Source organism: Neofelis nebulosa, chromosome 6 (genome assembly GCF_028018385.1).
Source record: "Neofelis nebulosa isolate mNeoNeb1 chromosome 6, mNeoNeb1.pri, whole genome shotgun sequence".
Lineage (NCBI taxonomy): Eukaryota > Metazoa > Chordata > Mammalia > Carnivora > Felidae > Neofelis > Neofelis nebulosa.
The window spans coordinates 140,701,007-140,727,781 of record NC_080787.1 but is presented as its reverse complement, the minus strand read 5'-3'; the positions used below and the strand labels follow the sequence as shown (position 1 = coordinate 140,727,781).

Below are 26,775 nucleotides of genomic sequence, written 5' to 3'. Positions count from 1 at the left end.
TACACATAAAGAGAAAAAAAAACTCTAATGTGTCAGCATGCGATATTAATAACCTTATAGGCCTCCACTTAAGATAGAAAATTCTGGGGGCTCCTGGGTGGCTCAGTCGGTCAAGTGTCCGACTTCAGCTCAGGTCATGATCTCATGGTTCGTGGGTTCGAGCCTCGTGTCAGGCTCTGTGCTGACAGCTCAGAGCCTGGAGCCTGCTTCGGATTCTGTGTCTTCCTCTCTCTCTGCCCCTCCCTCGCTCTCTCTGTCTCTCTCTTTCTCTCTCTCTCAAAAATAAATAAACATTAAAAATTAAAAAAAAATATATATATATATAATTCTAGCAATAAACATTTGTATATTTGATATTGTAAACCTTTAAAATGTAGACTAAGATAATACAGATTTCATTTTACTATCTGCCCATACCTTTGCCCTTTGATAGTTTCTGGATACCAGATAATGCTCTACTAGGCATGATTAATGTCTTATAGGTATTATGGTGAGGTTTGCCATAGAATAAATTTTGGTTAAGTGTGTATCTATACTCTCATTGATTTTCTTCATGAAATTTAAGGTAGCGTATTTTGGGGGTGTGGAAAAAAACTATCTCTTGAACAAAATACAATGACAATTTAAAATTTAGAAAAATGTTAGTTTTTCACATAATTTTGTTATACTATCTGGCACAATTCAGAAATGATCTTTAAAATATTAACTATACTATTCTTATATAAAATGGGTTAAGGGATATAAAAAGAAGTCTTTATGAGCTTTCCTCTTGTGGTGTCAGTGCATCTAGTGTTTTGGTCATAGAATCCCACTGTATTGAAGTAACGTAAAATGGAGGACAGGTGCGTTGGGGTTGCTGGGCCTAAAGAGAGCACTCAACACTGAGATAGAATAAAATTGCACTGGCTTGTCCCATTTCTTTGGAGTCTTCTTGCTTCAGTAACTGACTTGAGGGGATAACCTTATTGCCACACTAACTTTAGATCAAGAGAAAGTTAAAATATCCGTGGCCCTATAATACCTATCTTTGTGTATTATTTTGCTGAGATAATATTTGCTGCATGACAGGAGTTTAGCCCAAAATTGAAAACGGTGATTCTAAAGATTGGCTCATGTCACTGTGGCATGAGTAAGAGGATCATTGGTCAGGCAGTGAGAGTTGGAGAGGACAGGAGATGTCCATTCATCATCACTTTAACCATACCATTCAGTGGACTTTCTCTTGCATATGGAGCCAGTGTTTCCTTATCCAATACAATTTTTAAGAGGAGTGAGTGCAGAAACTGGGTGAATGAAGAAGATTGGAGACCCACTGATCCTCTAAGACTAATGGTTATCATTCTTGTGAGTTAATTTGCCATGATTTATGTGTTGTAAAGTATTGACATGATATAGAGGATAGCTCTATTAAATGAAGGTATTAATTCTTAAAATAATCTGCACAAATAATTGACAGAAGCACATATATGCTTTTACATATATATACATATATGTCAGTTGTACATATATAATTGCGCAGACACACACACACACACACACACACACACACACACACACATCTTCTAAGCCTCTTAGCAACTATTTGTATGAGGATTGACTCTAAATATAACACCAGGTTGGTGATTACAACAATAAGATATAATTTCCCAGCATTAAAATCTTTCAAGTTTTGTCTTTTATATCTATGTATATACTGTTAACTGCTTTTTAAATGCCCATTTTATGTAAAAAAAAAAAAAAAAAAAAAAGCATCTCCATCCTCTTTAAGACCATCTCTATGAAAATTCAATCGAGAGTCTATGTACATACTGAAAATAATAGGTTTAATTCTTGTGTACATGGACTGTAATGTACTTGTGTACATTAATTCTTGTGTACATGGACTGATAATCACACAGTATTCTTCCTGCCCAAACTATTTCCAAGCAGTGGAAAACTGTAATTATCATGTTTCTAGTAGAGCCAGGCTGAATGCATTAAGACAATGATTTCTGACCTCTGTGATTGCTATTTATTATGCAGGATTATCAAGAGGAAATTGCTGTTGCCCAAGAGAACAAAATACAGCTCCAGCAAATGGGAGAACGACTTGCTCGAGCCAGCCATGAAAGCAAAGCCTCTGAGATTGAATACAAGCTTGGAAAGGTCAACGACCGGTGGCAGCATCTCCTGGATCTCATGGCAGCCAGGTACAAAGGATTCTGGTCAATAGGACACATGTATGCAGAATTTTAAAGCATTTGGTCCACCTTTCATTACAGTGAATCTTCCTCTGTGTTCTTTCTCCCCACCGTTTTTAGGCTTTTCTCATAAATGTCACTTTCATGAACTTTGAAATTCTCCTTCGTATGTAATAAATTCAGTGGTGTTGCCACTTAGCTTCAAGTCATATCAAAACAAAACCCATTCTCAAAAGGAAAATTCTGTATTTCAGAGCTTCATGGGTATTTAACCTTCTATGAGGAAGGAAATAAAACTGCTGGCTAGTATCCATGGAGGGTATTTTTGTCTGCAATAGGAAAAAAAGTTATATATATATATATATATATATATATATATATATATATATATATATTTATATATGTACATATGTGTGTACATATTTATATTTGTATAAAATTATATTTATATAAATTATATATTTATATATGTACATATATATGTATATATACTTATATACATGTGTATATACACATATATATACATATATATGCTTATATATGCTTATATATATATGTACTTATATATGCTTATATACACACACACACATTCCTACTATATTTCCAATTAGCAAAATGTGGGAATAAAGCTAATTATTGCCACTCTGCTTAGCTGTAGAAATAATCTGCTGCATTATTATAATATTGTGTTAGGTTTAATAACTGTAATTGTCTGCCTTGTATCTGGGAGGAATATTCAGTTGCTGCTGGAGAAGGGCAGGGTGAAGAAAAGAGATAAAAGTAAAGAAATTATATAAGGGTCTTTATTAATAATATAAAAGTCTGGTATAATTAATGAGGCTCTGGGCTATTTGTTATAAAGGGAATGACTAAAGTAAATGCTTTATTTGAGGTGAACTTGGCTTCATGTTGGATGCAGTTTCCATGAGGGCAGGCATCTCTGACCATTCTATCCACTGTATGTCATGACCAAGAACAGTGCCTCAATTTGGGCTCAATAAATATTTAAATGAATGAATACTTGAATATTTAAATGGGTATTCTTTTTTATGGCAGTTAGGAGATTTAGAATATTACAAATGCTTCTGATTCACAGACATCTTGGATGTAACCAACAATACACTTTTTAAAATCTCGGTTCTTTTCCTTAGCCATGCTGCATGAATTTGGACCTGAAATAGTGCCTTTTGAATACTGTGTGCCCACAAGAATTGCATATGGTCATGGCAATTCCATATGTTGATTTTGGAAATAACTAGCATATTTTTTTCCACAGAGGGAGTTATCCAAGAGAAGCTAATTTACAAAGATGAGATTATAATTTATGCTAGCAAGAATGAAACAAAAATGGAATCAATGTTTACCAGTTTTCAAAATGTTTAACAACAGCACTGTGATGGCTAACATTTATTGAACCCTTAATTTGTGCCAGCGACCATGCTATAGGCTTCATACGTGTCTTCTCATGTTTTGTTCACCGCACCCTTTGAGCTGGGCATTATTATTGTACCCATTTTCCTGATACAGAGGCTGAGGCTCAGGCTTGTCCATGGCCCCTCACATGCTAAGTGGCCTAGCCTGCACTCTCTGATTCTACAGCCCATGCTCTGGAGACTATATTATGCTGTCTGCCAAACTTATGACTTCCTTGTCCCTGCTCTAAAGAATGCAATTAAAAGGAAATTAGATTCTGTTATTTATTTCAACAATCTAGTTTCCCAATCCTTTGTAAAGTGCTGACATCAGCCCTGAGACATTTCGAGGCTACAAAGACAGAGGTTCCTTTCCTTGAGAAGTTCATGGTGGGCATAGAGACATGCAAAAAGAAATCCAGTAAAGTGATGAGCTAAATGCCCGGGTAAAGGTACTACAAAGAAATGGAAATGTACGGTTCAGCTCACCTACTCCAAGTATTCCAGCGTATGTAGGTTTTAGAACCCCACTGCTATGTTTAGCCTCACTTCTCAGTCCGTGATAACCAAATCTTATTTCAGAAGGACAAACTGAAGCTCTTTATTCTATAAATACCCTTCTTAGGGAAGCCACCCAGTTGGTAAACATCCCTGGATTTTTTTGGTCAGATTATGACTCATGGGTTAGCTTACATTGCCATGTAATCCAGTTAAACTAGTTAATGTTCTTTTCTAATCTTTAGTGGCTCAGTGGTATGGAATATGGGGGATACACTATGTTAAAGATGTTTTAGATGGAATCTAATATAAGTTAATCATAAGCAGCTAGTTTAGTGTATGAACTAAATTTACATTACATCAAATGAGGTAGGTGGTTTCTCCTCAAAGTCATGTTTATGTATAACTTTTCTGTTGTTCAAGTGAGGATTTTCTAGGTGTTATTTATTTTTCCAAAGATACACTAGTAAACTTGAATCAATCAAAAATTTATAAAATATACGTGCTTTATACTACAGTCACTAAAACACTATATGTTTCTACGGTTGTAGAGTCTTACCATACACAGATGCAGTTCCTACAGGAGATTCTGTCGATATGCTGTCCATTTCTTTTTGCCTTCTTCTGATGTGTACCAGCTGATGTGCTCACCGTTCATTTGCTCTAGAGTTTAGTGCCACACTGGGTTCATAGTCTCCTTGAAGCCTCTCCTAAATGACACTTGGCCGTCACATTTACTTTCCATTTCCTTGTTTATCAGAGCCTCGGGAGGACACAGACCAGCTGACCGTTCCCCACACCCATCTTCAACTATGACCTACCAGCTCAAATATCAAGTTTCTATGGTTCAGTCTCATTCACCACTCTTCCCTCTTCCAACTTTGTTTTCCTTCCACACTGATTCATTAATGCAGAACACAACTTAGTTGAGCCTTTTGATATTTCTGTGCTGTTTTGGTGTTCTTGTGGGAATGGAGAGGTTGTTGCTGAAGATTATATTTTCAGGTGCATAGCTTTCCTGCTAACAGAAACAGGAAAAAGAAAAGAAAGAAGATGCACTGCTAATAAACCTGTTGCATGCAAATAGAATGTATAACTTTGAGTCCACTTCCTATCACTAGTGGATTAGCTTAAACCATTCTGTCTAACACAAAATAAATGTGTTTTGCATTGAATTTTTAAACTGTCACTAAGAGTTGTCAGCTTTTTAGGGCAACAAAATTTGCTTAGTTATTTTCAGGTCTTAGGGGATAATGCTCTAGTATCCTGACCATAGTTTCTAGACCTGCTCAGTTTAATGTAGCAGTCACTAGCGACCCGTGGGTCTTTAAGTTAACTTAAATGGGATATAATCAAGCTATGGTTTAATTTTAATTATAGTCAGTTGTGCTAGTCATATTTCCAAGGCCCATTTGCCATATGAAGATAATGGCTGCCTTATTGGGAACTGCAGATACAGAACATTTTCTTCATCCCAGAAAGTTCAGTTGCTCAACACCAGCCATGACAATTGGCCAAAGCATTTCTGAGCCCTTGGCTTTCATTAAGAGTCATAATAGGGGTGTCTGGGTGGCTCAGTCGGTTGGGCGGCCGACTTCGGCTCAGGTCATGATCTCACGGTCCGTGAGTTCAAGCCCCGCGTCGGGCTCTGTGCTGACGGCTCAGAGCCTGGAGCCTGCTTCGGATTCTGTGTCTCCCTCTTTCTCTGACCCTCCCCCCGTTCATGCTCTGTCTCTGTCTCAAAAATAAACGTTAAAAAAATTAAAAAAAAAAAAAAGAGTCAACATAAGAGGGGCACCTGAGCGGCTCAGTCACTTGAGCATCCAACTCTTGATTTTGGCTCACGTCATGATCTCATGGTTCATGGGATCAAGCCCCACGTGGGATCGTGGGATCAAGCCCCTCCGTACTGACAGCGTGGAGCCTCCTTGGGCTTCTCTCTCCTTCTCTCTCTGTCCCTCCCCCTCTCACATGCTCTTTCAAAATAAGCAAATAAACTTTAAGAAAAAAGAGTCAGCACAAGAAACAGTCATTGATGTAATTTCTTTAAAACTGTCTACTGGGATTCTGGCTCTCATTTTGTCAGTGAACTCTGTGAAAAAACCCACATAGCAGTTGTTCTAGAGTTCAGCACTAACAGGAAATCTGTCTCTTAGCATTAGTTGTTCAGAACTTTTTATAAGAGACAATGCATTATTGAACTTCCCCATTTTGGTATCTAGGAAGGTCAGACTTGATTGTGTGCTCTGTTGTAATGATGTTTGTTGTTTGTTTTTTGTTTTTTGTTTTTTTTCATTAAATCTACTCTCTAATATAAGGATATTGCTCTTCCCTCTATCAAACCTAAATCCCCATCACCAAAACCAAAGCACACTTTAGTTATTTGGCTCTTTTTTTCTTTTCAATAACATCTTCATTGAGATCTAACTCACGTAGCATACAACTCATCTATCACAAGTATACAGTTTAGTGATTTTTTTAGCACATTTAGAGACCTCTGCATCCATCATCACGGTTAATTTTAAAACATTTTCATCACCCCCAAATAAAAGCCTTAATCACCTTCTTCCCCTCTACCCTCCCTCCTTCCGTGGCCCTAGAAACCACTAAGTCACTTTCTGCCTCCACAGGTTTACCTGTTCTGGACAGTTCGTATACATGGAACCATGCAATCTGTGGTCCTTGGTGACTGGTTGCTTTTAAGTTTGCTTGGCAAGCTTTCTGCACAAGACTACCTAGTAAATATTTTTAGCTTTGAGGGCCAAACGGTCCCTGCCGAAACCCCTCTGCCATATCATAAAAGCAGCCTTATGCAGTGTGGAAACCGAAAAATAGAGCTGGGTTCCAATAACAATTTATTACCCAAACAGGTGTCTAGCCATAGTTTGCCGACACCAGCTCTAGGGGCGTAAAAATGAAAAGAACGTGGTGCCTACCCAAGTAAGAGTATAAAGCAGGTATACATGACTCCTCACCACAGGCCTTCCTTCCATCTTCCCGCCCGCTCTCTTACCCCCATCTGGCCTGGCCGCTCCTGATTGTTCTTCATGTTCTTCCTGTTCTTTGGATTAGGTGAGATTCTTCTTACCCTGTCAGCACGCTTTCTGTACTGCGCTTAACAGAATTTCCCTCTGCTATAATCAGTATCTCGTGTGATCAGTTGTTTGCAATTCCTTTTCTCTCCTAAGATGTAAGTGTGTCCATAGCAAAGCCGGAACCTAATATAGTTCTTTGCACATAATGGTCACTCCAGTAATTGTTCAGTATCTCTAGTCTAAGACATAGTATGGCAAGTGCCATACATGCAGATAGGAATAAAGCAGAGCATGGGCTTAAGGCCTCCACTGCTTGAAATGTTTCTGCTTCAGCTACGCTGAAATGTTAGGCAAGTTACTTATCTTCTGACTACCTCAGTTACCACATGTGTAAAAATGTATTCGGAGCATTGCATGAGACAGTACCTTAGCACTGCCAAGTGCTCAGGGAACGACGCTTTCTCAGCCCAGAGGGAGTTTAGAGGCTGTGTAGGCAAAACGCACACGCAGTGCAGGGAAGGCTTGGTCAAGTTGCGGCAGCTGCCCCCAGAAGGGATTTGGAGTTCCACCCACACTCGAGGAAAAAGAAAACTTGATTCTTGGAATCTGTGGCTGGCTTTATCTCAAGGTGGCCCATTTGGAAAACTCTGGCCAGGATCAGGAATGTATGGAGGCAGCAAGCACGGATACAATGCAGAACTAATCAAGAGGCCCGAGTCTAGTCCGCCTCGTTCTGCCTGTGTGACCCAGGGCTCGCTGCAGAAGCTTTCTGAGCCCTAGACTCCTCATCTTCAAAATATTCATAAGAATAACTGCCATAGCTCCAAAGAGGCAATGCCGGAGAAGGACCGTGAATACTATAAAATGCCACATATGCCAGTCTCGTTCTTTTAGATAGCTGCAGAGTATTCCATAATATAATATAATATAATATAATATAAATAATATAATATAATATAATATAATATAATATAATATACTGTGTATAATATATAATATATATAACAATATATATAATATATAATATACTATGGTTTATCCAATATTTTCCCCACTGATGGGCATTGATATTGTTATCATTTTTTGCTATGACAGTAATCGTGTCTTTAAAGCCTTGCTTTATATTTCATTTGTTGGCACAAATATATTGTCCTAATGATAATGAGCATGGGGAAAAAATTTTAACCCATGAGGAGAACTAAATAAGGTAAAAAGGAATTGAACTAGGAAAATAACGGCAGTAAAAGTTTTCAAAGATCTCAAGTTTTCAGGAATGTTAGTCATAATCAAGAAAAAATAAATTTCCCTAGTGTTACGGAATCATGGCCTACATATCTCTTTAACCAAAGCTTAGATGTTTCTATTCCTGATTGTTAAAAATAATAAATTATAGGAGTGATTGTTTTATAAAGAATTCACAGTAAGCTTTCTTTATTTTTAAAAAATTTTTATGAATATAATATATTGTCAAATTGGTTTACATACAACACCCAGTGCTCATCCCAACAAGTGCCTTCCTCAATGCCCATCACCCATTTTATCTTTAAATAGCAGGATTTGAAAAGTAATTTTATTAAAACTAAGTCGTCTGGACTGTATTTCTTATGTAAAATATAAGCTTGCTTCTTTTAAAAATAAAATGTTTCTGTTTTAAAAGCAATTATCTCACATAACCAGAACCAAATGCTTTCTTTTATTTTGCAGTTCATCATATAGGCCTTTTAAAAAGAACTTAGAAAATGTTCATTATTATTTTTGTATTTATATGTGTGTGTATATATACCTTGATCCAAAAAGGTTTTAAAGCAGCCAGCATTCACCACATTTTTTTAAATTCCCAGTAATTAATAATTTGAGAGGCTATTTTCTTTAAAAGCTTAAATTATGAAATTACTATAGATTCAGTGCAGAAAATTTGAAACTCTTGAAATCCACAAAATAAATTTATCTGAATCCCACCAAGCCAATGAACGGATGCTTTTTTTTATTACCTTAAAATGAAAATGTTATTTGTGTCGCTGTACATCATTATTTTTAAAAGGACAAAGGTTTTGAATATTAGGGGAAGAATAATATTTCTTCAGGTACTCTTCTGCTTCAACAGTCTATTCAAAAGTGAAGACCAACTCCTTTTCTACTGAGTGTCTTTTCCATCCCACCTTCCCAAACAACCCCTAAAACTCCTACTTACACCATTTAGCTCGCATTTCAAACAGCAGACAAAAAGAAGTTGCTCTTTTTTGCTACTACAATGGGCCGCGCGCTTGTGGAGGTTTTGTTCGTTTGCATTTGGGCGATTTATCTTTTTCTTTTTTTTTTTTTTTTTTAATTTTTTTTTTTATTTTATTTTTTTTAATATATGAAATTTACTGTCAAATTGGTTTCCATACAACACCCAGTGCTCATCCCAAAAGGTGCCCTCCTCAATACCCATGGAATACTGCGATTTATCTTTTTCGAATATCCTTTCCAACTTAGCAAACAGCCCACAAGAAGAGTTGACTGTTCTTCCAGAATGGCAGTGTCTGCAGGCCAGCCTTATTTTTGATATCCTTCTTTCTTTAGAAAGCCTCCCCCTCCTTTGCAGATTACACTGAGCCTTTTCCCCTTCTTACACTCGTGGCCTACATTCCAGGAGATCAGGCCTGGCACATGTTAATGAATGTAGGTTTTATTTAGAAACATGACCACTTGTCACTGCTCAGTGTCATATTATCAGGCAGAGACCTACCAACATTTGTTTAGAGTGAGCATTTTCATACTTCCATACGCAGACAAGGGGAAGCTTTCATCCCCACGCAGGATTTAGCCTTTTGCTCTGCAGACCTAACTTTTGCAAGTTGGAAGCTTCATGGTGGTGGCGGAAGATCTGCGTGCCCTGAGGATGGGAGAGGACGGCTGTGTGGACTCAGATCTTCCAGAATGTAACTGCGATGTCACAAGGCAGGCATCTCCTTGAGTTTCTTCCGTTGTGCATAGCTTTCGTGTTACGTGGGGTTCGTAGGATAGATGCTGGATCTTTAACCCATAATTGTTTTTGCCAGTGTTAAGTGGAGATGATTTGGTGTTAGGAGCTCGTTGGCCGTGGACTCCCAAGAGTTATTTGTCGGTTTGTTTTCTTGTTCCCCCTACTGGGCATGTGGAGCCGGAGGGAAAGGTTAATGAACTTGGTTATGGCTTGGTATTCCAGTTGTCTCTGGACTGTGTGCGTCATACGAGGGGTATGGCCGTGGCAGAGAGGCTGAGACACAGGAAAGAGATTCAGAAGGAGACCCAGTAAGATGATCCAGTTGGTCTATCATCTGCTATTTAAAGGATGGGCTCCTGATGAAACTGAAATTCAGTCTTAGCCAGTTCCCAGCTTTGTGGCTGAAAGCTGTCCCTTTATTAAATAAAGATCTCATATTGCAGGGGCCCAGAGGGTTTTGTGTATGAGAAAAGCCATTTCTGTGTAGGCTTGCCAGTAAGTTTTGGTCACTGACCAGTATAAAGGTTTTAAAACATACGCCAAATGTAAAAATGTATGTCGAAAATAGTAACTCTGTGTATTATGCAAATATTTATTTCATGATATTTTTCTGTTAGAATAATGTTATATCAGGAATTTTAGCTTCATTAAAAAAATACTATTCTTGTACCATAACATCCTCCAAATAAATTCCTATTAACGAATAGGATTTACTAATGGTGCTTTTGGTTCTATTATATTTAGAATATGAAATTTTGTTTTTGCTTTTGTTGATGGATCTACTAAACTAGTATGAAGGAAGATAGTGATAAATATATACATGTAACGTGTATATGTGTATATAGATATTCGTGCAACAGTGTTCAGAAGCTGGACGACTGGTTTTAGTAGTAGAACCCTTCTGAAAAAGGGTGAAGTCCTGTGAGGCACACTGGACTGTGCAAAGAGACCCATCAGCTGCAGGGATTTACAGATTTACAAGACTTTTGCTAAACAACTTACCCAGACTTGTGACATCGGCAAACATCCATTTTGAATTATAATCCTGGATGCTACCAAAAGGAATGTTGCTCAAACTTCTTACAGTGATAGATGAATAGAAATATTGTGACACTTTACCCAAGGATTTCCTTTAAAGAAATAATGGAAAAAAGATGGGACATTTCTTAACAAAGAATGACTCACGTCCTGCAAATATCGCGTTCCGTAAGGTCAAGGAAGATGTATGGGGGCTTTACTACCCACTTCCTCTCAGCTCACATCTGCTCCCCCCAACACACACACAATGCATTTTGCTGTTTGTAGTCAAATGCATGTTTTAAAAAATGAGAAAGCAAAACTACTTAAATGCTCACCCCCATTGACTTCACTAAGATTTACACATTCATTTGAAAGAGGAACCTGTCCCTAATGGACTATATGAACAAGCATTTCCATGTCACGATGCCCCTGACATATTGCACACTAACTGCTCTATGGGAACTCATTCAATATTATACAAGATTACTAATCTTGTAAATTATTTGACTAGTGTAGACAATATCTGGGGGAACAGTATTTACTCACATTCTTTTGTGCCTTAGATCTTTTGATAATTTTGGTAAATGAATTTTGAACCAAGGGGATGAATGAATTTTAGTACTTGACAGACCATTCGCAAACGTTGGACTTGGAAGATTTAAGTATGTGTTTAATATCAATGAAATTAAAAATAAACTGTGCTAACTCAATAAAAGTCTTTTACTTAGGTAGAATACTAATTATTAACGCTTATCAGGCATTTAAGTAGTGCCCAACTTTGTGCCAAGCACTGAGTTTAATACGGCAGGGGAAGGGGAAAACCCAAAGTAGAAATTCACAGTTCCAGCTTTCCAAGGAACTTAACATGGGGAGAGGCACTTGTGTATAAATAATACCAGGGAGTTAAAATAAGGGAAAGAAGGAAGCAAGCACTGAATGAGGTGTTCTTCCAGTCTCCAACTCCACACGAAACCCTGATGATATTATGAGGTTGCTATAAAGCATGTGTCCCAAAGCATGGTCCGCATTCAGCTACCAAATCTGAAGACAGGAAGCTGGTCAGGTGGGAGAGGTTCCCGAAAGGACTTTCTTCCAGAGATAAAACTGGGACAGACATCTCAGTGCAGTCTCCTTGTGTTTATTGACTGTAGACTGTCCTCTCAACCTGGACCACGGAAGCAGGATGGCCAGGGCCGTGTCAAATTCCAAGCCCGTGCCATGGCCATTGGTAACGTGCACCTACAGCTTTGTATCCAGTAGCTATTCTAAAACTGTTATTCACTGGCTGACAGTCAAGTGAGTTTTGTCTTATATGTGAGAAAATGTGAGTAGGTTGTATGTAAACATTCTTGGAATTATTATTGAAGGTCAATACCTTGGACTTCCCTGGGGACAGGGTACAATTTGTATTTACAAAAATAACTAGAGAAGTCTTAGCTTGAATAGAATTATGAGTCATGATAAACAGAGAGAAACACATGTTTTCTGTTTCCTATCAATAGAATATATTGTGGCGTATGAACATAATTTTTAAATACATATTTTTTCCGTGCAATGTAGGTAAGATTCCTACATTTTTTTCCATGCATACATATTTTTTCCATGCAATGTAGGTAATGTACCTAACAGTACCTTTACAAACTGAAAATGTTTTTCAAATATAGGTATTGTAATAATTAATGAAATACAGGTATTATTAATAATTGGCCATAGTGAAAATCCTTTTAAAAGCATTTGTGTGACAAAGAGAAAAGTGATTACATCATGACTAGATTTTTATTTGAGAGAGAAACATTGGCTTGTAAACATTCTATTTATAATGGAAGTGGTGATATCAGTTTTAAGTAATTAAAAATAAAGGAAAATGCTGGGGCGCCTGGGCGGCTCAGTCGGTTGACCATCTGACTTCGGCTCAGGTCATGATCTCGGGGTTCATGAGTTCAAGCCCTGCATCAGGCTCTGTGCTGACAGCTCGGAGCCTGGAGCCTGCTTCAGATTCTGTATCTCCCTCTCTCTCTGCTCCTCCCCCACTCGCACTCTATTTCTCAAAAATAAATAAACACTAAAAAAAAAATTTTAAGAGGAAGGAAGAAGGAAAGAAGGAAAATGCTGCAAAGACTTTGGTTATAAGACATTTTCTTCAGAGCATGGCTCTTGACCAGAGCAGCTTCTCAGAGTCCTCCAAGGAGGAGTTTGGAGGAGGTGGGAAGAGAGTTGGCCGGTGGCCTCTGTGCTTTGAAAGCAGCCCTAAGTGATCCTGGAACAGCCCCTCGCTTGAGAAGCCCCTCTCTGCTGTCTGAGAGTAACAGAGCCGAGAAATACTTGATGTCTCGGGGTGCAAGTCCTCCGTCTCTGAGAAGATTCTTTATCGATTCCTGCCTTGGAATATGTCACATCCCTGGAGTTCTGCAAAGTCCTGTTGCCGATACCTCTTCAGTTGAGCCAAGTTGGCACCTCGGACGTTGATGTATTTTGCTCATCTGCATTCGTCTATGTTATAAGCAGCGGCAATAAGGTGACCCCGTTTCCTGAGCTTCGGGGAGCACTCGTGGCCTGAAAGCAGAAGTGAATTTTATTTTTTTAATGTTTATTTATTTATTTATGAGAGGGGTGGGGCAGAGCGAGAGGGAGAGAGAACATCCGAAGCAGACTCCGCACTGTCGGTGCAGAGCCCGACGCAGGACTCACACCCACAAACTGGGAGATCATGACCTGAGCCGAACTCAAGAGTTGGATGTTTGACCGACTGAGTCACGCAGGCGCCCCAGCAGTGACTTTCAAATATGGGCTGAACGTGAAATCACTGACCGTGTGCTTTTCACTCCCGTCTACCTTTTTCTTTAGAGCAATCTGGATACTCAGCCGTGTCAGGCCCGCACCAGGGTCTCGTTAATGGATTTTTGCTGCTAGCTATTACTTGATAATAATAGAGCTGAGAAATATTGCCTGTGGCCCTCCCAAACTCCTGCTTACAGCCTGACTCAGTAGGAAAACACCTTCAAAAGTACCCCTGCCCTTGTGTCCTTGACCATCTACTCTGCATCCTTGTGCCATCAACTGCTTTCATCTGTTATTTCTCTCCTCCTTTTTCCTTCGGTCATTGGCTTCTTTCTCACAAGTTCTTTATTCTCTGCTTAAAAACATTCCAGAGTTATTCCAAATATTAAACTGCATTAAACAAAACAAACAAATCAATGTTTCCTTGCAGCCAGATCGTTCTACAGGTTTCATACCATATTTACTCACCTTTACTGCCTGGTTAAAAAAAAAAAAAATTACCAATACTCCTTTACCATAACTGTATTTCTTAAGCCAAATGCATTGTGTTTAGGTCTTTTTAGGTCTCATTATACTATCCTGCTGTCCATTTGACAGAGGATAGCATTGGTCCCCGAACTTTAGTGTATCTAAGACTCCCCTGGAGTGCTTGTGAAAAGTGCCAGTTCCCCGGCCACACCCCCAGAGGTTCTAATTCGGTAGAAGTGGATTGGAATCTAGCCAGGAGTCTGCATTTATCCATTTATCTGAGGCCGACCAAGTGAATCTAATCAAGGGGGCATTCGGATCACTAACCAACACTTCTTTTTAAAATTTTGTTATTGAATATATGTGACATGTACCGTTGTGTAAATTTAAGGTGTACGATGTGTTACTTTGATACATTGATCTATGATAGTGTGGTTGCCCCTGTAGCGATAGTTATCACAATTCATAATTATTGCACAATTATTGTTGTCTTTGCTCCTTTACTGTGCATTAGATCTGTACAGCTCATTTACTGCTTGTTGTAAGTTTGCACCCTCAAGCAACACCCCCGCCCCACCACTACCACTCTTTCTTGCAGTTTTTCCTGCCTTTGGTTTCATGCCCCACTTTTCCTCGGTCACCTTCTTCCTTTATGAATTTTTTTTTCTTTTTTATATCTCTGATTCTTCCTTCATGAGCCAGCCTTTTAAAATTCATTCTCTTCATCCATTCCCTTTCAGGATGAAATACATCCTTTCGTTGGGCCTCGCTCTGTGCCAATAATACCTAAAGCAACCCTGGCATAAACCCTGACCTTTCCTCGACACCTGTGAACTACACTTCTATGCATGTCTGCCCGACCCGCAGACTCGTCATATTGCAAACTTCCTGCACCGTTAACCCCGTGAACTTGTTCCTCAGCCATTCCCTCGGAGACGGCAGCATCCATATAATCACATCATTTTTAACTCCTTCTGCCTCCCGTCATGGCAGTTCATGAATTTAGCAATCCCCGCCCCACCCCTGTCCCTGGCTCCCCAAGTGCAGGCTTTTGGTGTAGCTGCTTGGGTTATTCTGTTTACTTCCAGAATGGTCTTCCATATGAGCCTCACTTCAAACTCACATACTCAAAATCAGAACTGATCCTGTCATTCCTGGGCTAATACGTCTTGGCCACATTCCTGCTTATCTTTAAAGTTCGCACAAAGCCAGTATGGTGTCACAGCAGGCCTTTTATAATCTTAGCCTATCCATCCATCTTGTTTCAGCACAACTACATCTCTCTTCGGCTTCTCTTCCCACCACCCCCACCCCCCAGCCCCCACCCCCCTAGCATTATGGCACTCTGCCTCCCATATCTCTGATTTTCTTTCCTGTGTTTCCTAGGCCAGAAATCTTCTGCTTGGCTAGTATCCACCTGTCAAGATGCAGCTCAAATGTTATTTCTTCAGCAAAGTCTCAGCTCCTCAATGGCTGGGATGAACCTTCAGTCATCACTGTATTTCTGTCGCCTAGCTCCATGGCTACCTAGCATCATAGATGTTTGTAGAAAGAATACAGACCTGAACCAATGGAGACTGAACGAGCGAATGAATGATTACTGAAGACGGCCAGACAGAATTGATTCCTCCCTATTTATTAGCCAGGGACTTGGTTCATTAGTTTAGTTCTTCTCACACTGTGTTATGTTTCACTGTTGACATGTCCAGCTTTCCAGTCAGATCGTGCATTTCATAGGAAAATAATCAAGTCTTATTTATTTTGTCTTCCCAGCATCTTACACATAGGATGTCCACACAGGATTGTTAGATAAGTGGCAATCTTAAGCAAACTGGTTTTTACTTCTTCCTGGAAAGAATGGGAAAACATTTTTTAAAAGCATACTGTGTAGAAAATACTGCATTGAACTAGGCTTTGCAGGCGAAGACTAGATGGTGGTCGGCCCTGGATCTGCCCTCTGCTGCTTGTAGCCCAAAGGGTCCTCGGTTACCTTTAACGAGATCTGGCATTAAGTGCACGTGATCGCTCACTGATCATTCGTCTTAAGTGTGCTTTCTTCTTTTAGCTGAGTTTGCCACAAGGGTGCGGGAATAAATCCCACCAGGGCTGGAGTAGTCAGAACCATGAGTGTGTTATCTGTTTTGGTGCCTACCAATTGGAAATGTTCATTTTTTGCTCCCAGGTATTCTTCAATTAGTATAAATTACATAATTTGTGGAAATAACAATTTTGGTGACCACCATAGTAACCTGTTACTATAGCTATGTTGAACATCATCATAGCTGACATTTATTGAATATTTCCCATATACCCTGCATCATTCAACTCATTCAGATCTCACACATACTCTTCCTTTACCTTCATTTTATAGAGATGAGGAAATGGAGACCCAGGGAGGGTGTACAACTGCCCAAAGTCACAGCCAGTAAGTGGCTGAGCTGAGCTGGACTTTGACTTTAGGCAACTTGGCTTTAGACTGAGTGCTCACTTTTGCTCACAAGGGAAACTTGAGTGGGGCCTCTCACTGAAGGTGAAGTCTCTCCTCTGCCCACAGGGTAAAGAAGCTGAAGGAGACCCTGGTGGCCGTACAGCAGCTGGATAAGAACATGAGCAGCCTGAGGACGTGGCTGGCTCACATCGAGTCAGAGCTGGCCAAGCCCATAGTCTATGATTCCTGTGACTCGGATGAAATACAGAAAAAGCTTACTGAGCAGCAGGTAAAACTTAAATCAACTAAAGGAAGTAAGTAGGCTCTTGAACATCTGTGCTCCTGGCCAGGATACAGAGGTGGATGTGAGACGGTGAATGAATCGAGAAGGAAAATCAGGAGGAAGCTAGACAGGGGAGCTGCTGAGAAAGGGGAGGGAGGCTTGGGCATGGCAGGTGTTTGGGGCAAATAGGTCCCACGTCACCAAGGAGTTAAGTCTTAAGAAGCTATGCTATCTTAGGGGTTAATGTCATTGGTCCACGAAGAAGACATCCTAAACTGCTTGGGTTGCAGTGATGTCTCCATAACAGAGCAGGCAGTTTTGTTTATTTCTGTGTAGGTCACTAGCCCACCACTACATGCATAGAAGGGAGCTTTTTTTTCTGCATTTGGTGTTTGAATACAGATTACAGTGCATTCTTAGAGTTTTTAGAGTCTAAAACAATGGTTTTGCAAGGAGTGTTCCATGGCCTACAGAACACATGCTGTAATTTTACCATAATGTGTGCATCAAAGGCAGTACATCACACTGGCCTACAATACACCATCCGCCAGAGTAAAAAAGAGTGACCATGAAAAGTGAAAAATGCCCGCATAAAGGATTTTTCCCTCCTACTCCCCTTCGTTGTTCTTAATAAGCACAGCAGACTCCAGTTGTTGGTAGAAAAGACCAAAAATCCCCCATAAGAAATATTGCTACTCCATGCCTTTAGATTGTCCTTGAACATTCTGTCCACGCTCTGGTTACTTCCATTACATTTAGGCCATTATAGCCAAGTTGCTTAATTTAAAAATACTACAAAATATAAACAGACCCATTTATCAAATCTTACAAAATAGTCTGTGTGCTTACTTTATTTCATGAACTATTTAAAGCAGTGCAACTAGGTATTAAAACATAGGTTTTAAATAGTGGGAATAGTTTAATATTTAAATCAACATTTTTAAAAAAAATGTTAGCAGGACATTTTCCCAATTTTGTAAGATTAAAGCGCTTGATGGATTCTCTTGTGTTTGAAATTCTGATAATTGAGCTGATAGCGGTTTGGGTTGGCCTCCAGCTCCCTGAATACTCCTGGAGAACATGGTAATGATCTCTACAAGTGAGAACTGGTTAAAAACAGTTACAATTCTAATAGCCAGTATTGTAATTTAGCAAATGTAAGAAAACCTAAGCTGTATCTAAGTAAATATGGCAAATCGATCATATACATTTATAGCCTTACCCACTTCTAAACCCCAGTAAAATGAACGTAAAGGGAAAAGAAGGTCAAAACCCACAATGGCAAAGAGACGAGGAAAGAAGATGGTAAAGGTGACAGACGCCCATTAGAATTTTGGAAGACCACAGTGGATAGATGAATAGTTACTGCTGTCAGCAGGATGGAGGATGGAGAAAGCTGATTCATGCCATGGAAATACAAGAAGACTGGGTGGCCTGGGTGGCTCAGTCGGTTCAGCGTCCGACTTTGGCTCAGGTCACGATCTCACGGTCCGTAAGTTCGAGCCCTGCGTCGGGCTCTGTGCTGATGGCTCAGAGCCCGGAGCCTGCTTCGGATTCTGTGTCTCCCTCTGTCTCTGCCCCTCCCCCACTCATGCTGTGTCTCCCTGTCAAAAATAAATAAACATTTAAAAAACTTAAAAAAAAAAGAAATGCAAGAAGACTCATGAAGTGCAGACAGCAAGTCTATAGGACTTTAAAATGGAAAATTGCTTGAAAATTTGAATAAGGAGAGGTTTGACTGGCAGATCCCCCTAATCCTAGGCAACTTCTGCTTGTTGACTCCAATAGAAAGCCCAAGGATCCTCCTTGGAGAGGGCAGCCCAGAGGGAGTTTGGGTTTGGGGCTACGGGGCACCATTGAGGCTGGAGCCACTATATGAAAAATAGATTAAATGGAATACTCTGTACCTGACGATACGACGCCCACTGCCCCAGCTCCCACCATGTTACTATCAGGTTTATATCACAGCCAGGATTAATGAAAGAATTTTAAAATCCAATTTAGTTATTCCATTAATAGTCCCCCACAAAAAATTAAAAAGGAAGAGATTATCAAATTAGTAATGTAAAAAAGTTTCCCAAACTGAAAAGCTTATAGGGTGGACCCTTGAACAGCAAGGGTTTGCCCTGCATGGCTCCACTTATATGTGGATTTTTTATGCAATAAAATATGTAGTACTACAGATGTATTTTCCCTTCCTTATGATTTTCTTTTTTCTAGCTTGCTTTATTGTAAGAATACAGCATATAATACATATAAAATGCAAAATATTTGTTATTTGACTGTGTTTTTGGTAAGGCTTTTAGTCAACAGTTGGCTATTAGTAGTCAAGTTTGGGGGGAGTCAAATGTTATACACAGATTTTCAGCTGGTGGGGAGTTGGTGCCATTAAGCTCCGCTTTGTTCACGGATCAGCTGCACTTCTAGAGCATAAACTTACAAATGCCCAGGAAAATTAAAAACAAAGCAAAACCATTATAAAATTTCAGAACATGGCCGACAAAGGGGGGAAGATCTTTATGGTTTCCAAGATGAAAAAATCTGATCCTCCAAAACAATGCTGGAAGCTAAAAGACAGTGACACGGTGCCTCCAGAAAGCTGAGAAAATTATTTATAATTTAGAATACTGCACCTGCCATTTAATATATAAAATATTTACCTCCTATGCATATATTCTCAGGAAGCTAATGAAAGATGTCACATATACTAAAAAACGAGAAGAAAAATAATATAAAACCTGAGAGAGAAGAAAATTCCCAGGACGGATGGTGAAGGAACATCCCAGATGCCAGCTGCTCTGAAGCCTGGAGAATCCCTGTTCACATTGGAGTAGGGAGTTGGCTCCTCTGGGATGGATGTCTACTAGGAGTAAGACAGTTGAACTAGATAACCTAATGGGCTTAACCATAATGGAAGGAGTTGTATTAACTCCATAAGAGAAAGGATGGAGGCTAGGAATGTTCATGTTTTAAAGAGAGGAGAGAGCTACTGATTCCATAAATGCCATATATATATATATGAAAAGAAATATGACCATAGTATAGGCTGTTGCTCAGATGTGAAAAATATTAAGTAATCATGTTAAATAACCATGGTATTGCTCTAGCTAGAAGATGTGCTCAAACAGTAACTGGAGCCCTGGGAGTCAGGTTGAAGTTGATTCCGTCTCTACTGTAGAAGCATAGATAATGTCGAAATTTTAAAAATCAAGAAATAGCAACATAAACTTGTTACTTAGAAATACAGAAATTAAAACAGGAAGACGGAGCTCCAAGAGATGGAAATGGTTATTTCTGGAAAATGAGAATCAGGAGTGAAAAGGGAACTAATTCACTGGAAGCTTGGCAGTAGCTTCTGACTTTTTAATATATTAATATATGTTCATATTGCCTTTTAATTAAATTTTAAGTTAAAGTTGAAAAAAAAAAAAAGGAAACAACTATATGCCAATGGTTAGAAGTAAAGACTCCCTGGGTTCAAATCTGGGCTTCACCTCTTTGCTGCATAGCCCAGGGCAGTGTAATGAACTATTTAATCCTCAGATTCCTTATATATAGAATGCTGATCACCAGAGTGCATGGTTCACAGTGTTATTATAAAAATTAATATGAAAATCATTTAGCACAGCACCTAGAACAAAGTGGGTGCTTAGTAAATTTTACTTCAATTCTATCACATTCACTACAGTTTCTTTTGTGGCAAATGTTAACCACGATTCTGTAAAAAATTATAGCATTTGTGATCCATGTTGTAAAAGGCAGATAAGTAGTAATCTGTCTCCAAAGGGGAAAATTCCCTTGAATATTTAAAAAGAGATTAAACTGATAAGAAATGCATGTTCTTCTGTTCCCCTCTGTGGGGTTTCTATATGTTTCTCTTGCCAGTGTACTTAATTATTACATACTTAATTGGGCAGAAATATATGTGGACTTGAGATGGGTTCAGAGAACATTTTGTCAGATTTCTCTGCGTTATGGATGAATAAGGATAAATTCAGAAACGCTGTATGTCAATTCAGGACCATTATCAATGAAGGTTAAAGCTGAAACTAAACTCTTTATCTGTATTAGAGCATTTAATCATAATTATAACACCCCTCAAGCTTATTTCATATATTGATTTTAACAGAAAGTTTTGAGCAGATGCACAAGGGGTCTTTTCTCTGATATTTACTGTGGGAATCTGGTTGAGCTCCTGGATGTAAATTTCACAAAACTGTGCAGCCCCACCCATGACTGGGTCCTCTGGAATTTTTAACTCAATTGTCTATATTGGGCCTCCAGCAATCTGTCAGTTACAGTTCTGGTTTTCATATCCTGGCCCTTGTTTCCACAATGGTCTCCCCATGAGTGTCTGCTCCAGGGTAGAGGAGTCACATCGTCTATATGGCTATATAGGTTATTTCTGACTTAAGCCTCCCTCACAAAAAGGCCAGCAAGCAACTATCTATAAACAAGGCACCACTGTAAAATTCCCAAAACCCAACCATGAGGATAAAGCACCCACTCGGACCCCAGAGACCAGAAGGACCACATTAAAAGGGTAAGAGGAGTGACCACACTCTGACCACATTGTCCTTCATGGCTGGCACAGAGCTGCACTGAGAGGGCACCTCATGGCCAAGATGGGCATCTGGCTTCCCTGGCTCCCGCACCCTTCTCAGGAAGGCCACTTGGATCTCACCTCATAAGAATCACTAAGGGATCTTGTATAGCTTGACTATTGGGGATGAGTTAGTGGGTGAGAAGGGGGCTGAGGCTTATGGCAGCCAGCACTCACGTCTTGGCAGACTGCATTCCTGTTTGCAGCTGCACCCAAGCAGAGATCCCAGCCTGTGTCTCTGCCCATCAGCAGGCCCAGCCAGTGGCCCTGTCTGACCTGGGAGTTCACTTGGCCGTTTTGCCTGATTTGGGTCCCCAGACAATGGGCCATACTGACTTTGGAGCCCTAGAAACCATCTGACCTGGGTAGGGAAGCCAATTCCTAGCCCCGCCCAACAGCTGAGCATAGCCTTCATCCTTCCCCACCAGGAAGCCTGGCCAGAGAACCCAGGCAGCCACGGAACCCATCCAATAGCCCTGCTTGAGCAGGGAGCCAAGCCAGGAGCCCTACCCAACTGCTGAGCATAGCTTCTGGCCCTGCATCATCAGGGAGTCTGGACAGTGACCTTGGACAACCTCAGAGCTCAACCTACAGCCTTGCCCAGCCACAGAGCCCAGCCTACAACCTTACCCAGCCATAGAGCCCAGACGGTAACCCTACTCAGCAGTGGAATCCAACCTATGGCCTTGTCTGATTGCTGAACATAGCATGCAACCTTATTCAGGCAGGGAGCCTAGCCGTGACTCCAGCCAACCACCAAGCATAGCCTGTGACCCCACATGACAAGAAAGCCTGGACAGTGACCCAGCTCAACCACAGAGCATAGTCTCTAGCCCCACACACTTTGTGATGCAGCTGAATGTCCGTCTTTATCAGAGATCCCAGCCAGTAACTTTGCCCAATAGGGTAACACAGCTAGTGGCCCACCTGATGACAAAGCCAAGACTATCACCTCACCTAATTCCAGGGCATAGCCTACAGCCCTGCCTATGGCTCCACCTGAACACAGAGTCCAGCCAGTAGCACCATGTGGTCTGATAGCACGGCCTGATATCCCACTTAACCAGGAGTGATTGTGGAGCCCGGCCTGTAGTTGTACCTAATCACAGAGTCCAACCAGGCACTGCCTTGTTAGGGAGCACAGTCTGTGACCTCACCCAACTAGCGATGATCGCAGAGCCTCGCCAGTGAAACAAGTCTCAACAAATTCAAGAAAAGGTAAATTATATAAAGTGTCTTTTCCAACTACAGTGATGTGAAACTGGAAATCGAGAATAGGAAGAAAGCTAGAAAATTCACAAATCCACGGAAATTAAACAGCACACTTCTTCTGATCAAAAAAGAAAACGAGGAAAATTAAAAAATATCTTGAGATAAAAAAGGCAACACACAACATACCATAACTTATGGAGTCCAACAAAAGCAATTCTAAGAGGGAAGTTTATAGTGATAAATGCTTGTATGAAGGAAAAAATCTCAAATAAGTAACTGTACCTCAAGGAACTAAAAAGGAACAAACTAAACCTAAAATTGGCAGAAGGAAGGAAATAAGAAAGATTAGAGCAGAAATAAATGAAATAGAGAATAGGAAAACAGCATAAAAGATTAAAAAAATGGAGCTGGTTCTTTGAAATGATAAACAAAATTGAAATACCTTTAGCTAGACTAGCCAAAAAAAGCAAAGACAGAGGACCCAAATAAGTAAAAACTATAAATGAAAATGGAGACATTACAAGAAATACAAAGGATCATGAGAGAAATGGGTAAATGTCTGGAAAAATGCAACTTGCCAAGACTGAATTAGGGAGAAATAGAAAATATAAACAGACCCATAATGAGTAAGGAGGCAGAATCAGTAATCAAAACGCTCCCAACAAAGAAAAGTCCAGGACCAGATGATTTCACAGGTGAAATCTACCAAACATTAAAGCCATGTCTTCTTACTCTTAAAAAAAATTGAGGAGAAGGGCACACTCTGAAATTCATTTTATAAGGCCAGCATTACCTTGATACCAAAGCCAGATAAGGACACTATAAGAGAAGAAAACTATAGGCCAATATCCATAATAAATACAGGTGCAGAAATTCTCAACAGAGTACTGGCAAACCAAATTCAACAGCACATTAAAAGGATCATACACCATGATTTAGTTGGATTCATCCCTGGGATGCAAGAGTGGTTCAGCATATGCATATAAAAATAAATGTGATACTTTACATTACTAGAATGAAATATAAAAATAGTATTACCTCAGTAGATGCAGAAAAAGCATTTCACAAAATTCAAATGATAAAAATTCTCAACAAAGTGGGTATATAAAGGAAATGTACATCAACATAATAAAGGCTATATGATTAGCCCACAGCTAACATCATACTCAGTGGTAAAAGGTTGAAAGCTTCTCCTCTAAGATCAGAAACAAGACAGGGGTGCCCACTTTCACCAGGCCCGTTCACCATAGTACTCACAATCCTAGCCAGAGTAATCAGACAAGAAAAAAAATAAAAGGCATCTAAATCAGACAGGGTGATATGAAATTTTCTTTGTTTGTAGATGACATAATCTTACATATAGAACATCTTAAACACTCTACCAAAAAACTGTTAGAACTAATAAATTCAGTAAAGTTGCAGGATACAAATTTAACATACAAAAATCAGTGGCATTTCTTTTTTTAAGTTTATGTATTTATTTTGAGAGAGAGAGAGAGAACAGGGGAGGGGCAGAGAGAGAGAGGGAAAGAGAGAATCCCAAGCAGGCCCCACACCATCAGCTCAGAGCCTGATGAGAGGCTCAATCTCATGAACCATGAGATCATGACCTGAGCTGAAATCAAGAGTCAGATGCTCAACTGACTGAGCCACCTAGGCACCCCAGTTGCATTTCTGTACACTAATAATCAACTACTTGGAAAAAAAGAAAAGAAAACAATTCCTTTATAATTGCATCAAAAACAATGAAATACTTGGGAATAAATCTAACCAAGGAACTGAAAGATCTCTACACTGAAAACTATTAAGACACCAGTGAAAGACATTAAAGAAGACACAAATAAATGGAAAGATACCCCATGTGCGTAGATTGGAAGAATTAATATTGTTAAAATGAGCATACAGCCAAAGCTATCTATTGATTCAATACAACCCCAATCAAGATTTCAATGGCACTTTTTACAGATATAGACAAAATAATTCTAAAATGTATGTGGAATCACAAAAGAGCCCAAATAGCCAAAGCAATCCTGAGAAAGAACAAAGCTGGAGGTATCACACTTATTTATTTCAAACTATGTTATAAAGGTATAATAATCAAAACTGTATGATACTGGCATGAGAACAGACACATAGACCAATAGAACAGAATTGAGAGCCCAAAAATACACCCATGCATATATGGTCAACTAATGTTTGACAAGGGAGCCAAGAATATCCAATGGGGAAAGGATAGTCTCTTCAAAAAATAATCTTGGAAAAACTGGACATTCAAGTGCCAAAGAGTAAAGTGGACCCCTATTTTATACCACTTACAAAAATTAACTCAAAATAATGTATTAAAGACTTACATGGAAGACCTGAAACCATAAAACTCCTAGAAGAAAACACAGGGGAAAATCTTGTTGACGTTGATTTTGGAGATGATTTTTTAGATATGGCACCAAAAGTACAACCAAAAAATAAACAAATAAACAAACAAACAATTTGGACTAAATGAAGCTAAAAAGCTTCTGCAAAGCAAAAGTAATGATCAACCAAATGAAAAAGCAACCTCTGCAATCAGAGAGAATATTTGCAAACCACATGTCTGAGAAGGATAATATCCAGAATATATAAGGAACTCCTACAACTCAATAGCAAAAACAAAAACAAAACAAAACAAAAATAATCCAGTTTTACAAATGGGCAACAGACACAAGTAGGCATTTTTCCAAAGAAGATATTAAAATTACCAACAGGTACATGAAAATGTTCAACATCATTAATCATCATTGAAATGCAAATCAAAACCACAAAGAGATACCACCTCACACTTGTTAGAATGGCTATTATCAAAAAACCAAGAGATAAAGATGTGGAGAGAGCAGAGCCCTAGTGCACTATTGGTGAGAATGTAAGTCAGTATCATCACTATGGAAAGCATTATGGAGGTTCCTAAAAAAATTACAAATAGAGCTACCATATGATCCAGAAATTCCACTTCTGGGTTGATTTTGGAAAGAAATGAAATCACTATCTTAAAAAGGTATCTCCACCCACCACATTCATTAAAGCATTATTTACAACACTGAATACATGAAAACAGTCTAAGTACCCATAATTTGATAAATGGATAAAGAAAATGTGGTATATATGCAAAGTGGAATATTATTCAGTCATAAAAAAGGAGATACTGCCATTTCCAACAACGTGGATGAACCTTAAAGTCATCATACTAAGTGAAATAAGTCTGACAGAGAAAGACAAATGCTGTATGATCTCACTAATATGTGGACTCTAAAAAAAAATTGAACTCATAGAAACGGAGAGTAGATTAGTGGTTGCCAAAGATGGGGGTGATGGTGAGGGAAATGGATGAAGGTTGTCAAAGGGTACAAACCTGTAGTTATAAGATGAATCCATTCTGGAAATGTAATGTTCAGCATGATGACTATAGTTAACAATACTGTGTTGCATATTTGAAAGTTGCTGAGAGAGTAGATCTTAAAAGTTCTCAACACACACACACACACACACACACACACACACACACACATACACACACTGTAACTATGTGAGGTCATAGATATTAGTTAAACTTATTGTGGTAATCATTTCACAATATATACATCAAATCATCACATCATGCATCTTAAGCTTACACAATGTTATATGTCTGTTATATCTCAATAAAGCTGGAAAGTACTTTTTTGAGTACTTGGGGGAAGTTAAATCAAGTGCCATAACTTTTAAAATGCATTGATTATGTTGATGTACCTAACACTACTTACAAATGTATATCCTTCTACAAAAGGCACTTTAACACCTAAAATTTACTTGGTGATCTCATTCACAGATGTCTCTGTCTTCATCTTTGAGTAAATATTGAGTTCAATTTTATATTTTTT

The 26,775-nt window shown here is 39.2% G+C and overlaps 1 protein-coding gene and 1 long non-coding RNA gene across 24 annotated transcripts in view; one reads left to right on the top strand and one right to left on the bottom strand.

The window, feature by feature from the left end:
• Positions 1-26,775, top strand: part of SYNE1 (spectrin repeat containing nuclear envelope protein 1) — a 490,159-nt gene that overhangs the window by 418,577 nt on the left and 44,807 nt on the right. For 21 of the 22 annotated variants that reach the window (XM_058735689.1, XM_058735694.1, XM_058735678.1 and 18 more), the window contains 2 exons: positions 2,023-2,189; positions 16,914-17,076. In XM_058735689.1, the coding sequence (XP_058591672.1) occupies positions 2,023-2,189; positions 16,914-17,076 (330 nt within the window). Of the gene's footprint in view, positions 1-2,022; positions 2,190-9,834; positions 10,069-16,913; positions 17,077-26,775 lie in introns of those variants that run through there. The other variant, XM_058735699.1, reaches the window with a different exon arrangement.
• Positions 1,989-9,428, bottom strand: LOC131515059 (uncharacterized). Of its 2 annotated transcripts, none has more exons than XR_009263410.1 (3): positions 9,317-9,428; positions 4,650-5,111; positions 1,989-2,509 (listed from the first exon to the last, which is right to left on the bottom strand). It is a non-coding gene; the product is annotated as an uncharacterized LOC131515059 (long non-coding RNA). The 2 variants fall into 2 exon arrangements; XR_009263409.1 differs by having other exon boundaries at positions 4,650-5,108.